This window comes from Chionomys nivalis, chromosome X (assembly GCF_950005125.1).
Source record: "Chionomys nivalis chromosome X, mChiNiv1.1, whole genome shotgun sequence".
In the NCBI taxonomy this organism is placed as follows: domain Eukaryota; kingdom Metazoa; phylum Chordata; class Mammalia; order Rodentia; family Cricetidae; genus Chionomys; species Chionomys nivalis.
The window spans coordinates 132,430,637-132,455,148 of NC_080112.1; the positions used below are offsets into that span (position 1 = coordinate 132,430,637).

The 24,512-nt window shown below is 40.5% G+C and overlaps 1 protein-coding gene across 11 annotated transcripts in view; it reads left to right on the top strand.

Annotated features, from left to right (window-relative positions):
- The window catches only part of Reps2 (RALBP1 associated Eps domain containing 2), a 294,750-nt gene that overhangs the window by 124,256 nt on the left and 145,982 nt on the right, over positions 1-24,512 (top strand). For all 11 annotated transcript variants that reach the window (XM_057759194.1, XM_057759200.1, XM_057759196.1 and 8 more), the window contains 3 exons: positions 15,125-15,263; positions 19,490-19,553; positions 22,223-22,365. In XM_057759194.1, coding sequence (XP_057615177.1) covers positions 15,125-15,263; positions 19,490-19,553; positions 22,223-22,365 — 346 coding nt within the window. The remainder of the gene's footprint in view (positions 1-15,124; positions 15,264-19,489; positions 19,554-22,222; positions 22,366-24,512) is intronic.

The following is a 24,512-nucleotide window of genomic DNA, read 5'->3' on the forward strand; positions in this document are numbered from 1 at the left end:
ACAGTGAGTACTACATTACAGATGTTATTTTGGGGCTGTGTGTTGTGTGCTTTTAAGGTGGTTAGTCCTCAGAGCCTAAAGATTTTTACAAAGTCAAATATTGGAAAAGGGTGCAGTGTAAAAAAATATCCTTCTAACTCCTACCTTCTAAGTACCCATCATAGAAACAACTGTGACCCATGTCTTTTGTATAATTATATAAAAATATCTTATTTTACTTAATATTGTGTTAAAATCTTATTCAAATGCATATATAATTATATGTAGTGTAATCAAAGTATGTAGTTCAGCTTTTTGCCTATGTGGTAAGCAACCTATTTGTTATATACTCAGCATTTTTCTTACTTAAACTGTGTGCCAGTACACAAAGACTATCTTTTTGTGTTTTTCTTATACAAGCTCTTAGTATTTTGTTGTATGCATTTTCTGTAATCCATTTGAGTGGCCTCTTCTTGCTAACATCTAGCTCTTGCAAGTGTAGCATTGTATGCAGTTGTATGGATTCAATTCCTGGGCATAGAATTCTTTAGTGAAAATGTCTACACTTTGGTAATTTTTATGGAAATTTTTATATTATAAACTGTAGCAATTTATACATCTAACATAATGTAGAAGATGTATCTTTTCTGATACCTTTGTAGATATAACATGCTAACAAACTTATAAACCTTTGTCATCCTATGTGAAAAATGCTAATGTTTGTATACTAATTAGCATATCTATTAGTGAATTGAAATATCTTAACATTATGGAGTTCTTCCTATTGTCTGAGATTTCTCTCCTGCCCGGTTCCCGCAGTTGTTAAGTCCCAAAGAAATCACACAGAGGTCTACATTAATCATAAACTGATTGGCCAGTTAGCTCAGGCTTCTTATTAACTCTTATAACTTACATTAGCACATTATTCTTATCTGTGTTAGCCACATGGCTCAGTACCTTTTTCAGTGGCATAGTCACATCTTGCTTCTTCTGTGTCTGGACAGGACTGCAGAGGGAGCTTCCCTCTTCCCAGAATTCTCCTGTTCTCATTGACCCGCCTCTAATTCCTGTCTGGTTGTCCCGCCTATACTTCCTACCTGGCTATTGGCCAATCAAAGTTTATTTAAAACATAATTGGCAGAATATAGACAATTGTCCTGCACCATCTTCCCAAGTATCCTTTACTGTGGATAGTGTCTTCATATCTTAAGTTTTTTTTTTTTTTTTTAAATTTTGTCTGAGCTGTTTATGGCTTTGTATTGATTTAACGTTCTTAAGCCTGAAACCATAAACTGACATTTTAGATCCCTGAGATTCTGCAAGGTGTATGGAAAACTGCTGCTTATGTGGTCAAATATAGATTGTGGGCACTTGAGGCACTTGAAGGAGGTTAGGGACCCAAGTTTCTTTTCTGCTCTGATGGAGGAAGGTCATTGGTTAAAAATAAAGAAACTGCTTGGCCCTCATAGGTTAAAACATAGGTGGGTGGAGTAAACAGAACAGAATGCTGGGAGGAAGAGGAAGTGAGCTCAGACTTGACAGCTCTGCTCTCTGGAGCAGACGCCATGCTCCCCTCTCCCAGGCAGACTCGATAGCTCTCCTCTCTGGGGCAGACGCCATGCCGCTGTGCTCCAGAGCAGGCGCGATGAAGCTCTGACCCAGGATGGACGTAGGCTAGAATCTTCCCGGTAAGCGCACCTTGGGGTGCTACACACATGAATAGAAATGAGCCAAGCAGTGTTTAAAAGAATACAATGCGTGTGTTGTTATTTTGGGTAAAGCTAGCTGGGCGGCAGGGAGCCGGGCTGTGGGAAGAGGCCCGCAGCTCCCTACAACACTGCTCCATAGACCATTAGGTCTCTGGACAATGAGAATCTCTTGGTTATATGATTATGATAACAAAATTGAATTATTTAGTGTCTTAGTCAGTGTTTTAGTGCTGTGAAGAGACACCATGACTATGGCAACTCTTATAAAGGAAAGTATTTAATCAGGGCTGGCTTACAGTTGCAGAGTCCATGGGAAGCATGGTGGCACACAGGCAGACATAGTGCTGGAGAAGTAGCTGAGAGTTCCAGATCAGGATCCACAGGCAGCAGGAAGGAAGGCCATACTCTGGACTTGGAATGGGCTTTTTGAAACCTCAGAGCCCACCCCTGGTGATGTACTTCTCCAACAAGGCCAGAGCTCCTAATCCTTTCAAATAGTGCCACTCGGGGACCAAGTATTCAAATATGTGAAGCTTTAGAGGCTATGCTTATTCAAATTACCACACTTAGTTTATAGGTATAGATTCTTGTTAAAAGGCTATTTGTTCTTAGAGATAGTAGGTGTAGCCTCTTTGTCTTGTTTGTTTAGTTCTCTCCCTCTACCTAAAGTAGAAGATAGGGAGGAAGAGAATGTGTGTGTCTGAGTACAGAGGTAGAACTGTCCTGATCATTTTATAGTTTTATATATGTGCCCATTGACTTGAGATAATGTTTACCAGATCCATTCTCCATTGTACACCAAACTGTAGCTGGACTTCTATACCATGCCCTAAGGACTAAAGAGGTTTGTGTATGTGATGGGTATTTTGCCTCACTGTAAAACCCATAGAGAGCCGGGCGGTGGTGGCGCACGCCTTTAATCCCAGCACTTGGGAGGCAGAGGCAGGCAGATCTCTGTGAGTTCGAGGTCAGCCTGGTGTAGAAGAGCTAGTTCCAGGACAGGAACCAAAAAAAGCTACGGAGAAACCCTGTCTTGAAAAATCCAAAAAAAAAAAAAAAAAAAAAACAAACCATAGAGAGTTGAATGGCACTATGACCACAAGTAGGACCTGTTTTCTGTAGTATCAAGTCTCCTGTCTACTTGTTGCCTTTGCTTATTTATAGTTCTTTTCCCATTTTTCTAGCCATTATTCTAGCCTGCCTCTGCCTCCTGAACTGGGATTAAAGGCGTGCGCCACCATGGGACTGGCCCATGGCCATACTTATTGAAAATTAGAAATGCTATTTGCTCTGTTTCTTTGCTGGTAGTTACCTCTAATATAAAAAGCGAAAAGATTTTTTTTATTATAAGATGCTAATACTGAAGAAATATTGGGTTACCGAATGAAAACTCCAGGGAAACACATTTCTGGGAGAGAAGGCGAAGGATATTTGTAGGAATAAGGTATTAATTCAGCAATTATCAGAACTGATCAAAGTATTGCCATAAGGCCTGAAAGCATTTACATTTAGAGATAGTGGGTGTTGAGAAAACGGTAATAGATGATAGCCATAGATTTAATGATATTACAACTGGGTGGTTAGACTATAAATAAATGCAAATGAGTGCATTCTATTTGTGACATTAGTGCTTTCACACAAGGCATGAGGCATTGCACTAAAGGTTTATTGTAGCCTGAACTTTCTGAGGTATAGTTAGGTTGCACATTGATTTGATAGATAGGAGCTCCTCTAATTTAGTGTTTTAGATGTAGCTGAGGGCACCCAACTGAATGCAGGATCTTTTTTTTTATATTTATTTATGTATTATGTATACAATATTCTGTTTGTGTGTCTGCCTGCAGGCCAGAAGAGGGCACCAGACCCCTTTACAGATGGTTGTGAGCCACCATGTGGTTGCGGGGAATTGAACTCAGGACCTTTGGAAGAGCAGGCACTGCTCTTAACCTCTGAGCCATCTCTCCAGCTCTGAATGCAGGATCTTAAAGAGCACTTTGTAAAAGTAGAGCTAAGACTGGTGTTTGTTTCTGATTACTCTCCAGGACTCTTTGGTCTTGGTTATAGACTAGGCTGTTAATGTGCAAGCCTCCTTTATAAGGACACGATTTTAGCCCTTGACCCATCAGTATTTTTCCTGAGGTGAGGGGAGCAGTAGTGTCATGGCTTTCCCCCAACAACAGTAGTGACACCGATTGAGTGTAGATTTAGTCGCAATGCTGTGCTTGGCCTTTCAGTCTTTCCAACAGTCTTGCACACTATTACATCCATCCATTTGGAAATCTTATTAAATACCTTTCTCGAGTCAGCAATCATTCCAGTGTTATATTGAGGACTGCAAACTTGTTCTCAAGGCACTTGTGGCCAACTTATGGAGATGAGTTCAAGTCATACAGTCTCATTTATATGTAGAATTGAAAACTGAGAATCACTGCAAAGATAAAGCAGTATTTTAGCGGCATGTAACAGAAAAACCCAACATATACTACAAAGTGAAGGGAGACTTCCCCAAAGAAGTGATTGATGCTCAAGTTGAGCTGTGAAGCACGAGGTAGGACTTAAGTTGACCAAGCAAGGATGGAACTCAACGTGGGGATAGGAATCTTTCATGTTGTGGCAAGAGCCTTGGCGAGGCATTCACTGGGCAGGTTCTTAATTGTGGACAACAGCAGCTCCTTTGTCTAGTTTAGCAAAAGTGCTTTATAGCAGGAAGATTGGATAAGTAATTAAATCTTTGAAAGACCTGAAGAAATTCTAAGCCTATAGGAACAACACCTCAAATCTCACTGATCAGCCAGGCTTCAAAGGGAACCGTGCCTCTGCCACAATCAGAAAGCTACAGGATTGGGAAATGCTGCCATTGTTTTAGCTCTGCTTCCGCAATGTGTGTGACCTCAACAAGCCACACGAAGGCCTTGTTCACTGCTTCTCTCACCCTGTAACTTGGATCTGAGTCAGGCTTCCATGGGTGTATTTGTTTAGTGGAGCCCACGTCTTGTCTCAAATTCGAGTTGCAAGTGTTTGGGCACTGCAGTTTTTTTTTTTAACTAGGCAGCCTGTGCAGCACGAGTTATGCTAAGATGGGGTAAAATGTATTTTCAATGAGTAGGTCTGCTATATATCACAAAGAGAACAGATATACTTGAACTAAAGGAAGGCTGGTGTGACTAGAGCCTGGAGTGGGAGGGATATGAGGCTAGAGATCAAGATAGGCCCCTGTGGACTTTGGGATTGCCTTTTAGGTGTAGGAAACAGGTGGCTTTGAAGTTAACTGTTAATAAGGGGCCACCCCAAATTTGGATGCCAGTCTGTGTACTTCTTCATTGGTACCTTGGGTCTGTAGCCTAAATCTCAGTATTTCCTGTTCGCTGCCTTTATTCTTGGAGCATCTGTTTCCCATCTGGCCTTAGGCTATCTTGAATGTTAAAGGAAGAACATTCTGGCAAAGACGGGCAGCCTTGACCTGACCTACAAGGCTGGGGGTGGAACCTTGCTGCAGTATTTCTGAAAGGCTATAGCCTTAACAAAGTCTCTTCTTACTGCTGATTTCTTATTTTTTTCTTGCTTCTCTTCTAAGCAAAAAGAAAAACCCTGACAATTGCAAAGGGCATTTTTCCTTCTGGAAGACCTTGGCTTCTTGTGGAAGAATTGAAGACAGTGGTTGCTAAAGAAGTGTTTGTTTATCAAAATTGTGTCATTGTGACATATGAAAATAACAGTAAACCAATTGAATATATGCACTGCAGCCTTACATCCAGATTCTTTAAACAGTGAAAACATGCCAAATGCTGCTCACCTACAAAAACTATGTGCTTAAAAAGGGGTTTTCTGGGTAATCTAATAGTCTATGAGTTTTAATCTAAAACTGTATCAGATGATGGAGGGGTATATAAATCTAACATAGTCATTCACATCTCAAGAGAAAATCCTTTACCCACAAAATTCATTTAGGTATTGCCATTAGCTTCTTCCTGAAAAGGAGGCAATTCTTTATTACAGGATGGATGGATAGGTAGAAAGAGACACCCATAGAGCTTAATGACAAAAAATTTTCATGTTCTGCCTCTTTTATTTGCTAAGCATGTGGTCTTGGTATATTAATTACTTCCTTTACCAAATCCTCAGTTTCCTGTTCTGGTAGTTGAAAACAATGGGACCTGCTTTGTAGAGCTATTACAAGACTGAAAATAGATTTTGTTAAAATTGCCCCCTTTCATTTCTGTCCAGCTACTCCTTATGTCCCCACCTCTATTTCTTACCAGTTCCATATACTCTCTTAAAAATCCCATTAAATCCACACTATATGTGCATGGGTGAAGGACAGTCTACTGAAGCATGGGTATCCCAGAAAACTGACTCTCCCTCCCACAGCAGCCATCACTTGCCAATAACTCCTCAACTAGCGGTGGGATTTCATGAGACCCTCCCCCACATATGCTGGCATTTTAGCTGGCTTGATTTTGTGTAGGTCTTCATGTAGTCACAGTTGCCATGATTTCATGTGTGCAGTGACACTGTCATGTCATGTCAAACATAATTTCACTTCAGAAGTCTACCTCTGGCTCTTACATTCTTTCTAACACTCTCTTCCATGGTGATCCTTGAGCCTTGGGAACAGGGTGTTCTGTAGTTATCCCTTAAGAGCTGAGTACTCCATAGTCTTATGTTCTTTATATATTGACCTGTTATGAGTCTGTATTAATCACTGTCTACTGCAGCAAGAAGCTTCTCTGATGAAAGTTGAGAGATAGACTAATCTAGGAGGTAGTTTATTACTGTATTCATTTAGCAGAATAATAATAGTTTTAGGTTCTCTCCTAGGGAATACAACCTAGCTCGCCATGGATTTTTGGCCCAGTTTAGTGTATTGTGCATGAGTTCTGTCTTTTGGAGTAACCTTTAAATCCAACCAGAAAGTGGATGGTTACTCCTATAACATTCTTGCCTCTATTACACCAGTGTATAGTGGTATATTATTTGTGTTTTAATAAAGCTTGCCTGAAGATCAGAGAGCAAAGCAGCCATACTAGTCAGCCATGTAGGCCAAGGAGTGATGACACATACCTTTAATCCCAGAAGACAGAGGCTGGCGGATCTCTGTGAGTTCAAGACCACCCTGGGCTACACAAGATTGAATCTGTCTATAAGAGAAACAGAGCTCACACAAAGGTGATCCCTGCATTTGGTATCACATGCCTTTAATTCCAACACTAGGGAGGTGGAGATAGGAGTTATATGGCTTGGCAGAGAGAGGAATATAAAGGGGAAGAGACAGGAACTCAGTGGGGTGTGGAGTCTGAGGTTGGTGGAGAGCATTGCGGGATCTCCCCTTTGTTTGTCTGAGCTTTGGTAGAGGTAAGATCTCTCTAGTGCCTTGGCTGCTTTGCTTTTCTGATCTTCAATCTGAACCCCAATATCTGTCTCTGGGTTTTTATCATTCATGTTACACCAGTGGGCATATCTTGCCAGACTAGTCATTGCTGTGAAAATTTAGATTCTCTTTAGAGCTAGCAAGTCTGTGTTGCACATTAGACTCAGAGAGATTTCTGCAGTTTAACATTGACCTAAGATGGTGAAATTAGAGCCCTAAATTACATTGGAAAATTATGGCTAAAAGTAGTTTTCTATTGTTTTTTGCTAAAACTTCAAAGGGAGTTTAGTCTAAAATCACTCCACCTTCATGGGTGAAATGGCTGAACTCTGAGGCAGTAGCATTTACAGGAGTCCTCTAGGGTAGGTAATCTTGTTGTCGAAGCAGAAATGGTCTATGGCTGAAAAAGTATGCACGCCCTTTAAACATTACAGTTACAATACTTGTAATTCATATTAGTCACCTTTGTGTGACTTTTAAGCTACTTTGAGGGTGAACTTCACCTTTGGGGATTTTATTAACAGCATCACTTTTTAGCGAGTCTTTTAATGTCTCTTTCATTACAAACAGCACATTTTCCTTAGAGATAATTATTTGCAGCACCAAATATTTCCATTTTATTTGAAATAAAATCAAGGAGTTGAATGTTTTAAATACAAGCAAATCTAATTCTCCTGTGTCTAGAGAAACTGAATAATGAGCCATATGTTTGTAGATTATGTATACAGATGTGGATGAATTCTCTTTCTCCTCATGTTCTTTTCTGGTTTTTCTTTTTGGAGACAGGATCTTATGTAGCTCAGTCTGACTTCAAACTCACTATGTATCCAGTGCTTGTTTTAAACTCCTGGTCTTCTTGCATCTACCTCCAGAGTGCTGGGATGATAGACGTGTAACACCACACCTGGTTATTCACAGATTTTTTTTCTTAAAAATACTGACAGAGTTCAAAATTGACATCAAGCAGCAAATATCTCTGCCCAACCAACAAACCCAATAGAGCTAGACTTGAAGTAGGCAGGCTTCTTAGGATGTGCTTGAAGGTAGAACCTTTTCTGGTCCTGGCTTCTGTTTGGATGGCTGAGTCTCCACAGAATGTCCACTCCCACTTCTCAGTGCCCTCAGTCTTTGCTATTTTCTTTTAAGTGACGGACTTTTCAGGTCTTTATTTATAACACCATGTTGATTGCTGTGGTTGATTGGGGTTCACCTCAGAAGTGATGATTCTCTGTGTCTGGGTCCTGCAGTGAGATGGCCCTTAGCCACTAATAAAGAGACACTAGTTTGCCATTTCAGTTCTGGAGTGGGCCTTTTGTCCTGATGGTGACGCGTGGGTTCTGTTCTCTTCCAGTTCTTTCCTAGCCCTCCTTACCTGCAAAACCACATTTGTCTCTGGCTTCAGTTGTTCAAATGGTTGTAAATGTCCTTCCTGTCTTTAGTCTTCCTGAGTCATTTTCAATGAAAGGATCTTTTTGTGCTTGAATCTGATTATCTGATTGTCCTGTTGAATATTATCTGTGGTTCACTCCTGTCTATGTCTGTTAACTATGAGCTCTACTTTCCACCTGAACCATATTGAGGTAACTCCACCCACATCCCTGATGCACTGGAAGTGTTTATGTTACCCAAAATGGAGCCTCTTCTAGGATATGATAATTTAATGTTTTGATGTCTTTGTGAAGGCCACTTTCTTTGTTTGCCTTATCCTGCATGTACTGTGGCTTTCCTTCTTATACTTGAGGTTGCTTTGAATCACCCAGAGGGTTGAATCGTCCTGAGTCCTACTCACTGACTGTCTTGTTCATTAGGAGATTGGGGTTAGACCTTAGGACTTACATTTCTCACACGTCTCCTACTCATGTTGATATGTGTGGGGATCAGTAGGAAAGACCAGGGTACCTCATGCTATCAAAACACTTCCCTTCCTGTTTTGAGATTGCCTGTTTACATTTCTTCCTTACTGGGCATTCCACTTTCTGAGGAAAAGAATATGTTTGTCTATCAATATGTTTCCTGCAACTAAGGTCTGGGTTTGTTGGTATTCAAAAAGTGTCTGTTGAATGGGTGAGTGAACATGTCACTGTTTATACAATGAAGTCTGACTTATTTTTCTTCTTCTAATGGGTCAGTTTTGGGGAATATTTCACCTTCCTGAAGTATGGGAAGTCATTTCTCCCTCTGAGTGCCATTATCAATCTGTTCTTGAAGTAACTCAGTAGATACGGAACACAAAACTCCCACAAAGATTAGACCATAAGTCACATACAGACAGAGCTCATAATTGACAGTGCTCAAACCTTAAAAACATCAAACTTTTCTTTTTATTTTAAACTTTTCTTTCTTTTTGAGGATTTCATATATGTATACAACAAAATGATCACAACTACATCCCATTTCCTCCTGCAGTTCCCTCCCACTCCCTAAAACCCAGTTCATTTTTTAATATATTTTTATTTATTTTTTGAGAATTTCGTAAGAGTACTGTATTTCTGTCATTCCCTCCTCCCAAAACTCTTCCCATGTCCCCCCACTCTTTCAAATTCAGCCTCGTTTTCTTTAATTACTATTGTTAATGTGTATACATATAATCATTTAATTATATAAATATAGCCTGATTAATTCATTTATTGTTGCTCTAATATGCATGTTTTATCGATGACCATTTGGAGTCTGATAGCCAGTTAGGGAGCTTATCCTTGGGGAACACTATTCTACATCTCTCAGCACTCATTAATTATCTGTAGCCCTTTATCTAGGTGTGAAGGCTTGTGAGGTCTCCCTAGTTCACACTGGCATGCCAAATGGTGTTGTCTCTGTTCAGCTCTTGTTTGTACCTACCGTATTGTTGAGATGGCCTGGGTGCAGTTTTGGAAGAGTCAGTCTGTCAGTGTATGTTCTAGTGCTAGGCTTTTAAAAATCTTTCTGCTCCCTAATCCTTGTTGTTTCCTGAGCCTTGTTTGTAGAGTTGTGTTGTAGATTTATCAGCTGGGTCTGGACATCTCATAGGCAGTTGTCTGCTGCATTCTGACTAGTTGTGGCTTTCTGCAGTGGTCTCTGTCTGCTTCAAAGAGAAGATTCTTTGATGAGGGTGAGAGCTACACTTCCCTCTGGGTATAAGGAGAAGTATTTACTATGCAGTTAGGAAAGTGGCAGCAGTAGGTTTTCCTCCAGGTCTCATTGCCTCGCGAGCCATACCTAGTTGACTAGGTTTGTAGTACCAGACATTAATTCCCGCCTATTGAGTGGGACTTCTGTTCAATTAGGCAGCTATTGGTATTCCCAAGTTATGAGTACCACTATTACATCTTTCAGGATATCTTACCATTCTGGTCATTGTCATGGTTCATAGGCATCACAACTGGTTAGAATGCTTTTCTCCTTCGGCAATTTGCATATATTCTTTTGGTACTATGAGAGATAGCCCTCAGGGAGTAGGCTTCTAAATCAGTTACAGCTTTATTTCTCCAAGTCCTATGTCTCAAATGTGTGGTCTCTTCAATAGTGGGGTCTTATGTTCAAATTCTGGGAGGCAACCAAGGGCAATGGCAATAGCCTATTTTGTTTTGGAGGTGTTCCTAAACTTCCCTGACCATCAATTTCCATGCCTGGTATGGCTATTTGGAGGGATATTATCACTCCAAGTGGTGTGACTTCATTGAAAACACACACACACACACACACACACACACTTTGTATATGTGTACAGGTTTTTTAAAAAGTCTTCTTTCATAAATATATCCTGACCTTAGTTTCCCCTCCCTCCTCTCTTCTCAATCTCCCCCTCCCCCAGATCCATTCCTCCTCTGTTTTCTTTCATAAAAGAGCAGGCCTCCCAGGGATATCAACTGAATATGGCATAACAAAATACAATGAGGTACACACCTTCATATCGGAGCTGAGAGAGGCAAGCCAGTAGGAGGAAAAGTTTTTTCTCATTAAAATTGTTTAGAGGGATTAGAGAGAGAGAGCTCAGGAGTTAAGAGCACTGGCTGCTCTTTCAGAGGACCCAAGTTTGATTTCTAGCGTGGTTGTGCATAACTATCTATAACTCCAGTCTCAGGGTATCCAATACCTTCTTTTAGCCTCTGAGGACACTGTACCCATGTGCAGAGACATATATGCAGGCAAAGCACCCACACACATAAAAGGAAAATAAATGAAAAAGAGAATAGTATAGAGCCGTGAGTGTTTCCATATCTGTTTCAGTATAAGATGCAGTCAGGGGCTAAGCTCGGTAATGAAAGTAGACTTGACATACTCTTGTGCATCTCTGATATCTCTGCTAGGTACTGTACATGGGATAAAGCATGATTTGGCAGAGTTCTAGCTCTTGAAATCGTGCAACGATACTTAAAATTATTTGAAATGCTCAAATTATGTAGTATTCATCATGGTTATCAAATAGTATTTCTTTAAAAAAATCTTCAAATAACTTAGTTTGTTAAATAAATTGGTAAACAGGGGACACAGGTTAGCAGGTTTAATATAGGTGACTAAAGCACCATAGTGTTCAGATGCCTTCCCTTTGTTATAAGACCTTTTGGGTCCTAGGAACTAAGAATGTTCCTTGGCACTTTATGCTTTCTTAGAAATGAGTGGTTTATGTTCTCATGGGAATAAAAAAAGAGAGAGAGCGATAAGGAGTAGAGTAGCCTGGTGGTTTTTTCTTTAAAATTTGTTAATTTTAAGTGTGTGTGTGTGAGTGTATGTGTGTGTGTGTCTGTGTCATAACGCATATGTAGAGGTCAGAGGATAACTTGGAAAAGCTAGTTTGGTTTCTTTCTTTTACCAGATTGGTCTTGAGGATCGCACTGTGGTTGTCAGGCATGGCAGCATGCATCTTTACCATATCAAGCCATATTGACAATCCTGAAGTTCCTTTAATAGTTTTTTCTTTTAAAACATTTTTAAGTATGTGTGTATTTGTGAGGGCATTTGTGTGGAGGTCAGAGGACAACCTCTGGGCATCAGTTCTGTTTTTCTACCATGTGGGCTTTGGGGATCAAACTGAGGTTGTCAGTCTTATGTGCTGTCAGCTCTTTCTTGCCAGTCCCTGTAGGGATTGAGTTCTTTCCCTCCCTCCCTCCCTCCCTCCCTCCCTCCCTCCCTCCCTCCCTCCCTCCCTCCCTCCCTTCCTCCTTTCCTCCCTCCCCTTCTCTCTCTCCCCCTTTCTCTCCCTCCCTCCCTCTCTCTCTTTCTCCCTCTCCCTCCCCCTTTCTGTCTCTCTCTCCCTCTCCCTCCCTCTCTCCCTCTCTCTCCCCTCCCTCCCTCTCCCCCTCTCTCCCTTCCTCCCTTCCTCTCTCCCTCCCTCTCTCCCTCCCTCCCTCTCTCTGTCTCTCTGTCTCTGTATATTTTTAAAAGAGAATTTGAGTTTATTCTGTAGCCATTTTGAGTGGCCATGGCCTGGGAACATGGAACACAGATTTATGTTACCTCAAATTCCATGTTGTAACATCGAAACAATTTCATGATGTTTTTATAGTTTTACAGAACAAAGAAAGCTATAAATCAAGGCAAGTTTAAATTACATTAGTGGATACACCTGAGATGGAGGTACAGCAAGATGGAAGAAGCTTTTTGATAGGCTCAGGATGACATCTGTTGACAGTCTTAGCTTTTGAATTGGTAGAAACTAGTAGTCTGCTAAGTTAATAGTTTTTAAAAGGGTTTTAACTATTAGTCCCAAGATATTAGTTCTGACAAAAAGGTAGTGAGCAAGGATTAGCTATCTGGAGGGCTAGAATTTAGCCCAAGATTTGGTAACTAGCCTCTGGACCTGCAACATCCCAGTCTTTCCACAGTCCTGTAGTTCTAATCGGTTAGCTTTTGCAGACTCAGCTTCTCTTCTTTGTCTTCATACTCCTTCTTCCATTATGGGTCTTTTAGATCTCCCTTTGTCCCACTGCTCACTTGTCTTTTAGCTCCTAACAACCTTATAACTCTTTTACCTTTTACTCTTAGTTTTTGAGATACATTATTACCATGTAGAACTTGAATTCTTTATACAGCCAAGCTTGGCCTTGAACTCATAATCCCCTGCCTCAGCCTCCTGGTTGCAGGGATTATAGTCATGCACCACACTCCCATCTCTATATCTCTTCTGTTTCAATCTCAAGGTTCTTCTGGCTTTTTCATACCTTTAAATTGCACCTGGCCCTTACTTGGAATCATGGCCTGGCTGTATATATGTTCAGGTTTACTTTCTCTGCTTGTTGGTCTGTATATTTATTATTTATATCTTTAAGAATGAACATCTCACAGAAGTTCTTCTTTCAAGAAAAGAGCTCTCTATGCCAAAGTGTCTCAGATGTCAGTGTGTTGTATGCACATGCACTTTTATTCCATATTAGTCAGATGATACCAGATATGGGTCAGGTCATTCATCCACATGTGCCTGCTGACCTTAGCTTTGTAATAGACTTGTTGGGACAGGAATGACCTATGTTAGGGTGTAAGCATGGGTGTGGGCATGGTAGGGATATGAAGATGGCCCTTTGGAGCAGAAGGATGTGGGAAAGGGGGGATTTGGTCAGCCTGTCACCAGAGGAAGAGTTTTCTGGGAAGAAGAGCTAAGTTTGATCGGTCAGACATGTTGAGCACATGGGCAGTTGGAAACCTACCAAGTGAGCAAAGAGTAGCATGGATTATAGAGTCTTGCGGGCCAGTTAGGGGAGGTGGACTATTATGAGAACAGCAGATAGTCTCATAGGCTTGTGTTTTGGTCCTGGAGATCGAAGAAGAAGAAGAACCTCTCTTCCTTCTGCCTAGTTTACTTTTGCCTTCCTTGTGGCCACCTCTTGGTTCAATGGACATGGCCTTTGGTAAAAATATGTGTTCTTGGTGTAGACGGGAAGGATGGAGAAAAGCCCTAGATGTTTCTTTCTACACTTCCATTTGGCTTCCGTTCCCAGAGCCTAGTATAGCTGTTGTTTTCTCCTCTATTGGGTCTCTGAACTTCTGAGCTCTTAAATCTTCAAATTTGGCATGCCTGCCCTCTAGTGGCAGGTTTGATGCACCCTCTTGTTACCCTGCTGATGGAAATACCATGGTAGTTCCCACAACTCAACTTTATATTTAGTAAGTATTCCCAACTCACACATGTGAAGGACAGATTCAGTGATGCTGACTTGCCACTTATGTAGGACCCAGAGACATGGGTATCGCTTGAAAAATTTGACACCTGGATTTATATAATGCAAATACAGCAGGAATAAAGAAAACATTAACTCACTTATTGTAGCTCATGCTTATAACCCCAGCACCCAGAAGTATGAGGCAGAAATGCAAAAAATCCAGTACCAACTTTGGCTACAAATTAATAAGTTCTAGGTTATCATGAGGTACAATGTGAGATCTAGTCTCCAAAAAAGGAAGAAAAGAAAAAACCAAAAAGATTATGTGGTTATAGCTGTGTCCATATTCTGTGCAGAACAGAAGAGAATCTGAGGCTAGTGAGCTGCTCAGCAGATAAAGCACTTGCTATGCAAGCACAAGGAGCAGTGTTTGGATCCCCAGAACCCATGTAATGTCTGTTTGGCATGGTAGCGTGCCTGCAGTTCTAGTTCTTGGGATGTGGAGACTGGAATCAAGCTGCTAGCTAGGCTAGCTTTAACAAGAGCTGAAGGTTCAGCTGAGAGACCTTGTCTCAGTACATGAGGTTATGACCAGTTGTGGAAGACTCCTGATATCAGCTTTGGGCTACCATACATACTGTAAAAAACTTACTATTTTGTTATCCACTTAGATAATCTAAAAGGATCAAAATGTGATGAATAGCTGAAGATAAGAAAGGTTGTCTTTTAAAACTCATCTTTTAAGACGTTGGAAAACTTCCATCAGTCTTTAACTATTTACTGTTTCAAGTTCAGTAGTGTTAACTTTGAGGGTACAAGAAAGTATAAAGCTTGATATCTACTTTTTATCATAGTTTATATTGTGGTTTAATTCTTATTATGAGGCAGTTATATGTCTTCCCTTGAGGAAAATTGAAGAGAAATACAAAATAACTTTCATTGCTATTTAAGTCTCATCTCATGAAAGGAAGGTTCTGTGAGCATTGTTTTTAAAGTCCTTTTCAGTGGAGAGAGAACTGCAGGATAACAGCACTAATTACCCGGATGAGCCCTGGAGGATAACGGAAGAACAGCGGGAGTACTATGTCAATCAGTTCCGGTCCCTCCAGCCAGACCCAAGTTCCTTCATTTCAGGTGAGAGAACATGGTGTCCTGGAACATGGTTCCCATGTGAATAATGGAGAACATCTTGAGAAACAGTTGATACAAAATGAATATAGCAACCTTTTCTGATTGTGATTTGTATTCCTCTAAGGTGGAATTCCTTATCAAATGTAAGTCATGCAGAAAAAAAATGGGAACGAGCCTGGGAGAATTATTCTGCTGTTGCAGAAGGGTTAGGTGGGAATTTGGGGGAACTTGGTTCAGACCCTGCATCTTCTCAGTGAAAGCACTTGAAATAGTAGATGATAATGCCAAGGGACACCTTAAATTGCTTACTGATTGTATTAGAGTCAGGGCAAAGACAAATATATTATTCCAGCTCAGGTCTCCTAATGTTTTATGCTCCCTAGAAGTTTAGGCTCATGCTCATTTCCTTGGTTCAAGTCTTTCTTCCCTGGTTTTTGAAATTAGGATATGAGAGAAAAACTGGCCAGCATTTTCTCGATGGCAGTTCTTCTGTATTATTTTCAGATATCTGCATTCCTGTTGTGCCCTCATGTAAATTCAAGCTGAGAGGAATTGGTTTAATTCCCATGTGCCTACATTTTACAAGGCTAATGACTAAACAGTGAAATGTTAGAGTCTGGAAGAAAAATTTATAAAACTTTCATGTTACACTTCAATTTTAAAGAATAGCAGTGTGGTTTTGATCATTCTAAACTAACAGTGAAGCATGGATTAAGACTAATTTTCTATGAAATAAGGTATATAATTGATATATTTTTGTATATGTAAAGGCAACCATCATTTTGATAATTGGTGGTAGTAGCATTATGGAAGGTAGGATAGTATAGAAATAACAAATGAATTTTACTATTATTATTTAGGAAAGACAAACAGAAATCCAGATTACACATATTGACAATGGGATAACCTTAGCTGTTGCTCAACTAAGTCTTTTCACAACATATGCAGATATTTAGCCAAATATGAAGAAGTAGTTGTTAGAAGTATTTTTTTTATTTTCTTTCAGCCTTTTTATTATTATTTTATTTAAAATTTCATGTGTAGATACAACTTGACATTCCACTAAAACAAATCTCCGTGGACAAGTGTCAGCAATTTTATCTTTATCTTTATTCCCTCTCAGTCCATGCCAGATTATTTGATTTGAAAAATATTATGGGATATATCTTTGGGTCTCTTAAAAAACATAACCAGAACTCACTGGTACATGTGAGAAAAAATTACTGATTCTTTAATAAATGAAGTCTTCATTGTTCAAATTTTTCTGATTTTTTCTAAGTTCCTTTAAAATGTTTAATTTGATGATAATGAAGACATCCCTTAATGACAGTTAGTTAACATCTTTTAAAATAAACATCTTAGTTGACATAATTAATATTCCATAAAACTTACATTTAAACCTTGCAGGTCAGTGGTTTTAGTTCAGTTTCAGACTAGATTCATAACCCAAATTTAGAACCTTTCCATCAGCCCTCTATAATCCACCCACTTAGTAGCAGTTATTCCCTACTCCTGTCTTCTCCACCTCCTGGTCCTAGGACACTATTAATGTACTTTCTTTCTCTAGATTTATAAATCCTAGACTTTATATATATATATATATATATATATATATATATATATATATATATGGAGTCTCTTTTTCCGGTGGCTTGATGGTAAAGCTGGAGTGCAAGTACATGAGCACATCTCACTTGACACTCAAAGGAGAGAGCACTCAGGCTTTCTCCTTAGCTGGTAGCATCTGGGACAATGCTGAACTTGATAGCTGTCAGTCAGCTTCCCAGTGCCGTCCACTTAACTTTTTCGAGACTCTATGGTCCAATAGTCTCCTTTGTGAAAGCCTGCACTAGCTAGTGGGTGGGGTCTACTGTGCTTTGAAGAGAGATGTTCCAGCAGCAGACAGACAGGTAGGAGAAGAGAGTGTCTTTATATCTTGGTCACTGTAGAAGAGTTTATAAAGAGGATGAAATTCTGTCAAGTGGCCCAAGGTGGTTGGTTGCATTGGTAGCCAAGATCATGTGATAACATTTGTGATACGGTGCTTTTGAGAAGAAGGCTCATTGGTTTATTCATACTTTGATTTTGATTCTTAATAATTTATCAGAAGAAAGTAAGTATTGCTTTAGGATCCATTATAATTATTTTTAAAATTTATTTTGTTTTGTTTTTGAGACAGTGTCCCACTGTATAACCCTTCCTGTTTTGGAACTTGCTCCATAGGCCAGGCTAGCCTCAAACTCACAGAGACCTTCCTGCCTCTGTATACCAAGTGCTGGGGTTAAATGTGTGCAGGCCATGCCTGGCCTGTTTTTTGTTTGTTTGTTTGTTTTTTAGTGCTGGGGGCATAGATTCCAGGGCTTTGCATATGACAGTCAAGTACTCTGCCACCAACTACATTCCCACCTATTCCTATTGTTTTAAAGCCAATTAGAAAACATGTAATTATTGTGGGAGACTTTTGACTTAGTTAAGAACAACTTAGTGCTTTAATGCTCTCTTGTGTTAGAAATCAGGCTTTTGAATTGGGAAGGTGCTGAGGGCTGGAAGCATGAAAGAGCAGTGTGGCCGGGACAGTGGGATGACAGCTCTATTTTAACCGACAGAGGTAAATTTACAATGAAAAGAGTCCTGGATGGATTCTTCAATGTGCCATCAAGGGATGTTAAAGTTCATCAAAAATATTTCTCAAAATATAAGCAAAGAGGTCAAGACCATGATGTGACACCCACTGAAACAGTTCACCTGAGCTAATGGGAGCTCACCAACTCCAGCCGGACTGGAAAGGAAGCAGCACAGGACCAGACTAGTCCCTCTGAATGAGGTTGACAGTTGTATGGCTGGAGCAGACTGCGGGGCCACTGGCAGTGGCACTGGGATTTGTCCCTGCTGCTTGTACTGGCTTTTTGGAACCCATTCTCTTTGGATGGATACCTTGCTCAGTCTAGATATAGTACGGAGGGACTTGGACCTTCCACAAAGCAATGTTCCTCTCTGAGGAGTGGAGAGGAGGAGAGGGAGTGGGAACTGGGATTGATATGTAAAATGAAAAAAGATCGCTTATTTTCTTTTTTTTTTTTATTGAAAAAAAAACTTTTCCGCCTCCTCCCCGCCTCCCATTTCCCTCCCCCTCCTCCCGCCCCTCTCCCCCTTCCCCCACTCCTCTTCTCCTCCCTCTCCAGTCCCAGGAGCAGTCAGGGTTCCCTGCCCTGTGGAAAGTCCAAGGTCCTCCCCCCTCCATCCAGGTCTAGGAAGGTGAACATCCAAACTGTCTAGGCTCCCACAAAGCCAGAACCTGAAGTAGGATCAACACCCTGTGCCATTGTCCTTGGCCTCTTGTCAGCTCTCATTGTCCGCCATGTTCAGAGAGTCCGGTTTTATTCCATGCTTTTTCAGTCACAGTCCAGCTGGCCTTGGTGAGCTCCCCATAGATCGGTCCGACTGTCTCAGTGGGTGGGTGCACCCTTCGTGTTGAACTTGGTGTGGCTACCAGATGCCCAGGGCAATGTCCCCAGTTAGTTCCTTGGGCCCCTGAGGATAGGGAACCTGAAATGACCCTATCCTATAGCCATACTGATGAATATCTTGCATATCACCATAGAACCTTCATCTAGCGATGGATGGAGATAGAGACAGAGACCCACACTGGAGCACCGGACTGAGCTCCCAAGGTCCTAATGAGGAGCAGAAGGAGGGAGAACATGTACAACTAAGTCAGCTTGTTTTCTTTTTAAAAAATAAAAAAAATATTTCTCAAGCTGTTTCTCTTGTTTCTGGTGGAATTAGTGATGCCCTTTTCTTTTTGCTTATCATTTGCCATGCTCTGCATTGCCTTTCCATTCTTTAAGTATAAAACTGAACATATTTTTACTTAAGTAATTTTGAAGGTTTTCTTAGGAATTTTTAGTAAAAATGTGCAGTTTTGATAGATGCAAAGGAAAAATTTACATGGTTTGTATTTGTCATGAGCATTTTGTCATTGTTTCTTTTTATATATGCTATATTCCTTTTATTTGTCTTTTTATCATTTTGCAACAGTGCCCTCAGAGGTGCTAGGCAAGCCACATGCTGCTCTTGTGAAAGTCCTGTGATTTGTTGTTGCTCGTAGAGTAAATGCATTTGTGGTTATTTGGTAGAGATTGCTGAATGGAAAAGTGGTGATTGGCTTGCACATAGAAGCTGCTCAAGACAAAGAACTAATGGCTTATTTAAACAATGGCTTTTGGCAGGGTCTGTGGCCAAGAACTTCTTCACCAAATCCAAGCTCTCCATCCCAGAACTCTCTTATATCTGGTGAGTATGATTACTGCCAAGTGGTATCATATGCTCATCTTGTAGTGCTTTTGAAAGTCTTAAAGGGATGTGATTTTTGTTTGCTTTGAGACTGAGTTTCACTCTGTAGCCCAGGCTGACCTACTCACTGTGTAGCCCAGACTGGCCTCAGACTTGTAGCAAGTGCTATGCCTCAGCCTCTCAAGTAAGTTTGGTTTTTCAATTTTTTGTTGGTGTTAAGGTTTGAATCCAGGACATCACACATACCAGGCAAGTGCTCCACTGATGAGCCACACTCCCAGCCCTGAAAAGTTTATTTTTGAATGATTTTTAAAAACATATTGAAAGTGAGTAGAACTCGAGGTTTTGTTGCTATGAAGATTAAATAATCATATGAAAAAGACAATGAACAGTATCAGATGTACACTATAAACTAAGGGTTAGCTACTTAGTTTAGAAGTAATTTCCTCAGGCTGGAGAGATGACTGTTCTTCTAGAGGAGCAGATTTTTGGTTCCCAGCACCCATATATCACTCTCGACTACTTGATAATTCCAGCTCCAGGGGATTCAATACTCTTCTGGTCTCTTAGGGCACTGTATTCATATGGCATACATACACGGACATACATATATATGCGAAAGTAATTGCCTACTTATTACTCTTTGTCATTCTGATTTCAGTCTAGGCAGCTGTGCACATGTGAGATACTATATCATATATTTTATTTTTATATATATCTTTTCACTTAGTGTGAGGCAAGAATCCAGAAGACTTTGAAAAGCCATTCTTCATAATATTTTATGAGGTAGAGTGAAAAGAAGGTCCAAGAACATTTTGGAATGAAGTGAAATTTGTCTATTCTAGATGCCTGTGAACTTTGTAAATTTGGCAGGTGTTTCACAGCTGGGCCCTAATTCAGCATTTGCAGCTGCAGTGTCGGCTCTGCCTTGCTACTGAGGCCTGCCACAGTTGTAGCTCCAGGAGGGCGGTGCTGCAATGCTCCAGATGGTTCTCTTTGCATCTATGAAAATGCTCAGCCCCATAAACTCCTGCCTTTGTGGATTATAAATATATATTAAAACATTGGAATATTTATGTAATGCTTTTTCATGAGGCATTACAAAATCATGATAGAATTTAGGATCGCACACCACATATTGTGCAATATTGTTGAAAAATTATTCCAGTCATACCGTGCATGCCAGTGTAGCTGGGATTTTGAGCTGGATTTAGGTTCTTCAGCCATATACATATAGTCTGGCTTTTTATAGTATAGTTTTTTTTTTTTTTTTTTTTTTTTTGCAACAGGACTTATGTTAAGATTTTAAGGGTAGGGAAAAATGACCATTTTAAAAAAGAATATAGTCTGTTTTGGCAGAACTCCCAGCCTTGCCTGGTGAGGCTTCCTGTCTTTTTGTTGAGATAAATGCATGAAGGCTAAATGGCATACTCTCTGTCCAGCATCCGAAGCAGTTCCCAGATGCCTCACCCCGGGGAGCAGCTGTCTCAGGGCTGATGCATTCTGAATTAGAGCAAGAGTCTCAGGGGGGATAGGAGGATGCGAATGGTCTGAAGCAAAGTTACAGATTATTTTTTTTACTTTTCCAATAGCAACATCTTTTTAGTACAGTCTCACACGAGTCTCTCTCTATACTTGTCCTAATACAAGTATGCTTGTGTCTGTACACCACAGAGATAACGGTGCTTAACAGATCTTAGTTCTTTTGTCAAGTAGGTTTCTTTTGTGTCTTTTAGCGAGAGACAGTGACTGAAGTGATGACAAGCCTTTTCCAAGACTCCCTTTCCTCATGGTTGTCTTTGCCAGTTTCAGCCTTTTCTAGTTGGTACTTTTATATTAAAACATGAGCAACCAGTGTTTCTTGAACCTGTTTGTATTTCTATACACACATCCTCTCTCTGGTTCTCTTGTTTTCTCTGTCCCCCTTGCTCTCATTGTCTCTTGCTTTCTCTGTTCCTTTCTTCCTTTCCATCTCTTCCCTCTTTCTTCTTCCCTCACCCCATCCTGTCTCTTGTCTCTGTGTTTTCAAACAGGGTCCCATGTACTTCAGACTGACTTTGAAATTACTGTGTAGTCAAGGCTAGTCTTGAACTTTTGATCCTCCTGCCATTGCCTCCCAAGTGCTGGACCAACTTTCTGACAAGTTCTCATACAGAGACTAACTTGCTACCAAAATGCACGCTATTTGAAAACATTAAGGTTTTTCCTTAAAACCTAACAAAACAAACCCCAAGTGCCCATGTCCAGGCTCTGAATGAAACCCGTAGTGGCTGAGTGTCTACTTCCTTGACTCTTTTCCACGTTAAGTCCAGCACTCTTCACACTGCACAGCCTGCACTTATCGAGCGACTGTCAGGTAACTGCAGAACCCCAGGCATCACTTTTTTTCTTTCTTTTCTCCCTAGAGTTCTCTTATGCCTTGCCTCAGTGTTGAAAAGCAGACCTATCAAAGAGCTTGAAGAATTTCCGTTTTTATTTACAAAGTGCCACTGATGATACTGCCAAAGAGCAGCTTGTTTTCTTCCTCCGAGTGCCCCTTGGGATTTCACATTGGTTTGCCTAGGAAACTTGGAGGATACCACAGGCCATGGGCAGGAATCTGGGATCTGTGTGTGTCTGTTTGAGGCTGATGCTGCATGACAGGTACTCATGACATCTCTTATCTCTAGGGAACTCAGTGATGCTGACTGTGATGGAGCCCTGACCTTGCCTGAGTTTTGTGCTGCATTTCATCTCATTGTAGCACGAAAGAACGGCTACCCACTGCCAGAGGGCCTGCCTCCGACTTTGCAGCCAGAGTACTTGCAAGCAGGTATGGTCTCATTATACACCATAAACCTTAGCTATTTTTCTTAGAGGCCTAATAACAAACTCTTATTTCTTAAGATGATATCTGGACATCAGGGAGCCCTTGCCATCTGAAGATACTTTCTTTAACTTGAGTCAGACTTTCACATGTTAGAATATGAGTTATAGGGAAGTATGAACCATCTGTTCTTCTGTTTCCGGTGCCCTCTGGGTGGTTTAGAACCAGTATCACTTCTCTTTTTTTTATGACAGTCATGGGCAGTAAATACTAAATCCCACTGTTGATAGAAACTAGATCTTATACTGCTGACTACAAGCTTCTCATCTTGAAACATAGCCTAGTATCTCAAAGTGGTTTTGGGTAAGGTAATTTAAAAGTAGAAGGTTGTCTTTTTAGTAAGGTGATAGGAATTTTATCACATGCCATTTTACTTACAATCATAGAACTATTCCCTTTGCCCAATTAGAGAACAAAATTGTAAGGTTATATTGCATTTTTTGGTGTACTCTCCATGAGCCCTTTTTAACACTTTTTCCTGTCTGGGTAACTGGGTGGATTCCTGAAGAAAACTTTTGTTAAAATATTTTGAGTCTTTCTTGTGTGAGAGGAACTGTATTTTCTCTGTGGTATGGGAAGAGAAGAGCAGCAGGTATGCTGAGAGGTACTGAGAAGGGGTTTGGAACACCCAAGAAGGGATAGAAACTTCAAGCCTCAGTGGTTGGAGTGTATAGAACAAAGAAGAGGCCAGGATGAGGCTGAGGAGAAAAGCAGGAAGCATACCATGAGCAATAGCACTGGCCTGTGTTAGGCAGGTAAGTGATAAAATTAGATTTCTTGTCTGCAATGATTCTATGGGTTGCCTACCACAGACCAGAACAAGTCAAGAGCAGAGGAGGACTCAGACTGGGGAGGTGACAGTGGACACGGAGGGATAGAAGATAGGGTGGGGTTAGCTGCTAATTGTTGTCTTTTGTAGTGTTTGAAAGTGTTAGCTTCCTACACAGGACTGCGTTCTATTCACTCCCTATTCGCTCCTACATGGTAGTAGTATTGCAGCCAGCACTTCAGTGTACAGCAGTGGTAGAAAGATGAGTAAGGACTAATATATGACACCAGTTGCCAGGTGGTGGTGCATGGCTTTAATCCCAGCACTCAGGAGACAGAGGTAGGCATATCTCTGTGAGTTGAAGGCCAGTCTGTTCTAAATAGTGCATTCAAGGTTAGCCAGAGGTACAAAATTAGGCTCTAATAATCAAAATTACATTAAAAGTATAGAACTGAGCCATGCAGTGGTGGTGCATGCCTTTAATCCCAGTACTCAGAGGCAGAGGCAGAGGCAGAGGCAGGTGGATCTCTGTGAGTTTGAGGCTAGACTGGTCTACAGAGCCAACCTGGTCTACAGGAGAGCCAGAGATGCTACACAGGCAAACCCTGTCTTGAAACTGCTTCCCAAAGACACCAATCAAGTTTTTCATAATCTGTTCAGTTTTAAAAAGCATTTCATTAAAAATTGACTTGCTAACAATGTGTCTTGACAGATTTGATTTATAGCTTCTATTTATTATCTACCCCAGTCTACTTTACCTCTTTGTAATATTAGCAACTTTTAAAAGTCATTGTGATATTTCATTCTTAATTACTTCATGACAGAGTAGTAAAGCAGGATCTGCTCCTAAGAAGTAACCTGGATGTTAGGTAATTAGCTTATCAAATAGCATGCTTTCTTCCTCTTGCCAAGTTACTTAGCTTCCTGGCTAACAGCTACTTTTGCTGTTGTACAGTAGAAAAGACCTGTAATGTTATTTTATTATTATCAGTCAGTAAGAATGCATGCTCTCATTTTTGTTTTTCCTACTAACCAAAGAGATAAATATTTCATGAAGTTATGTTTGGTATATATTATTTTAGTGTCTTACTTATTTCTAGAAATATTTAGAAGGAAGTATTTTTAGTTAATGTTCATAGTTTCAAACCATCTTTTTGATTCCTGCATTTAAAATTTGTTTTAGTATGATTAAAACTTAACATATTGTGATAGCCAACGTGGTAAATTGCTACCATGTTGTAATATTCATTGCCAAGAGCAAGAGCTTTTCAGCTGGACTGCCAAGTGTTCTGGCCTCTGCTAGTCACTAGCCAGCTGTATGCCC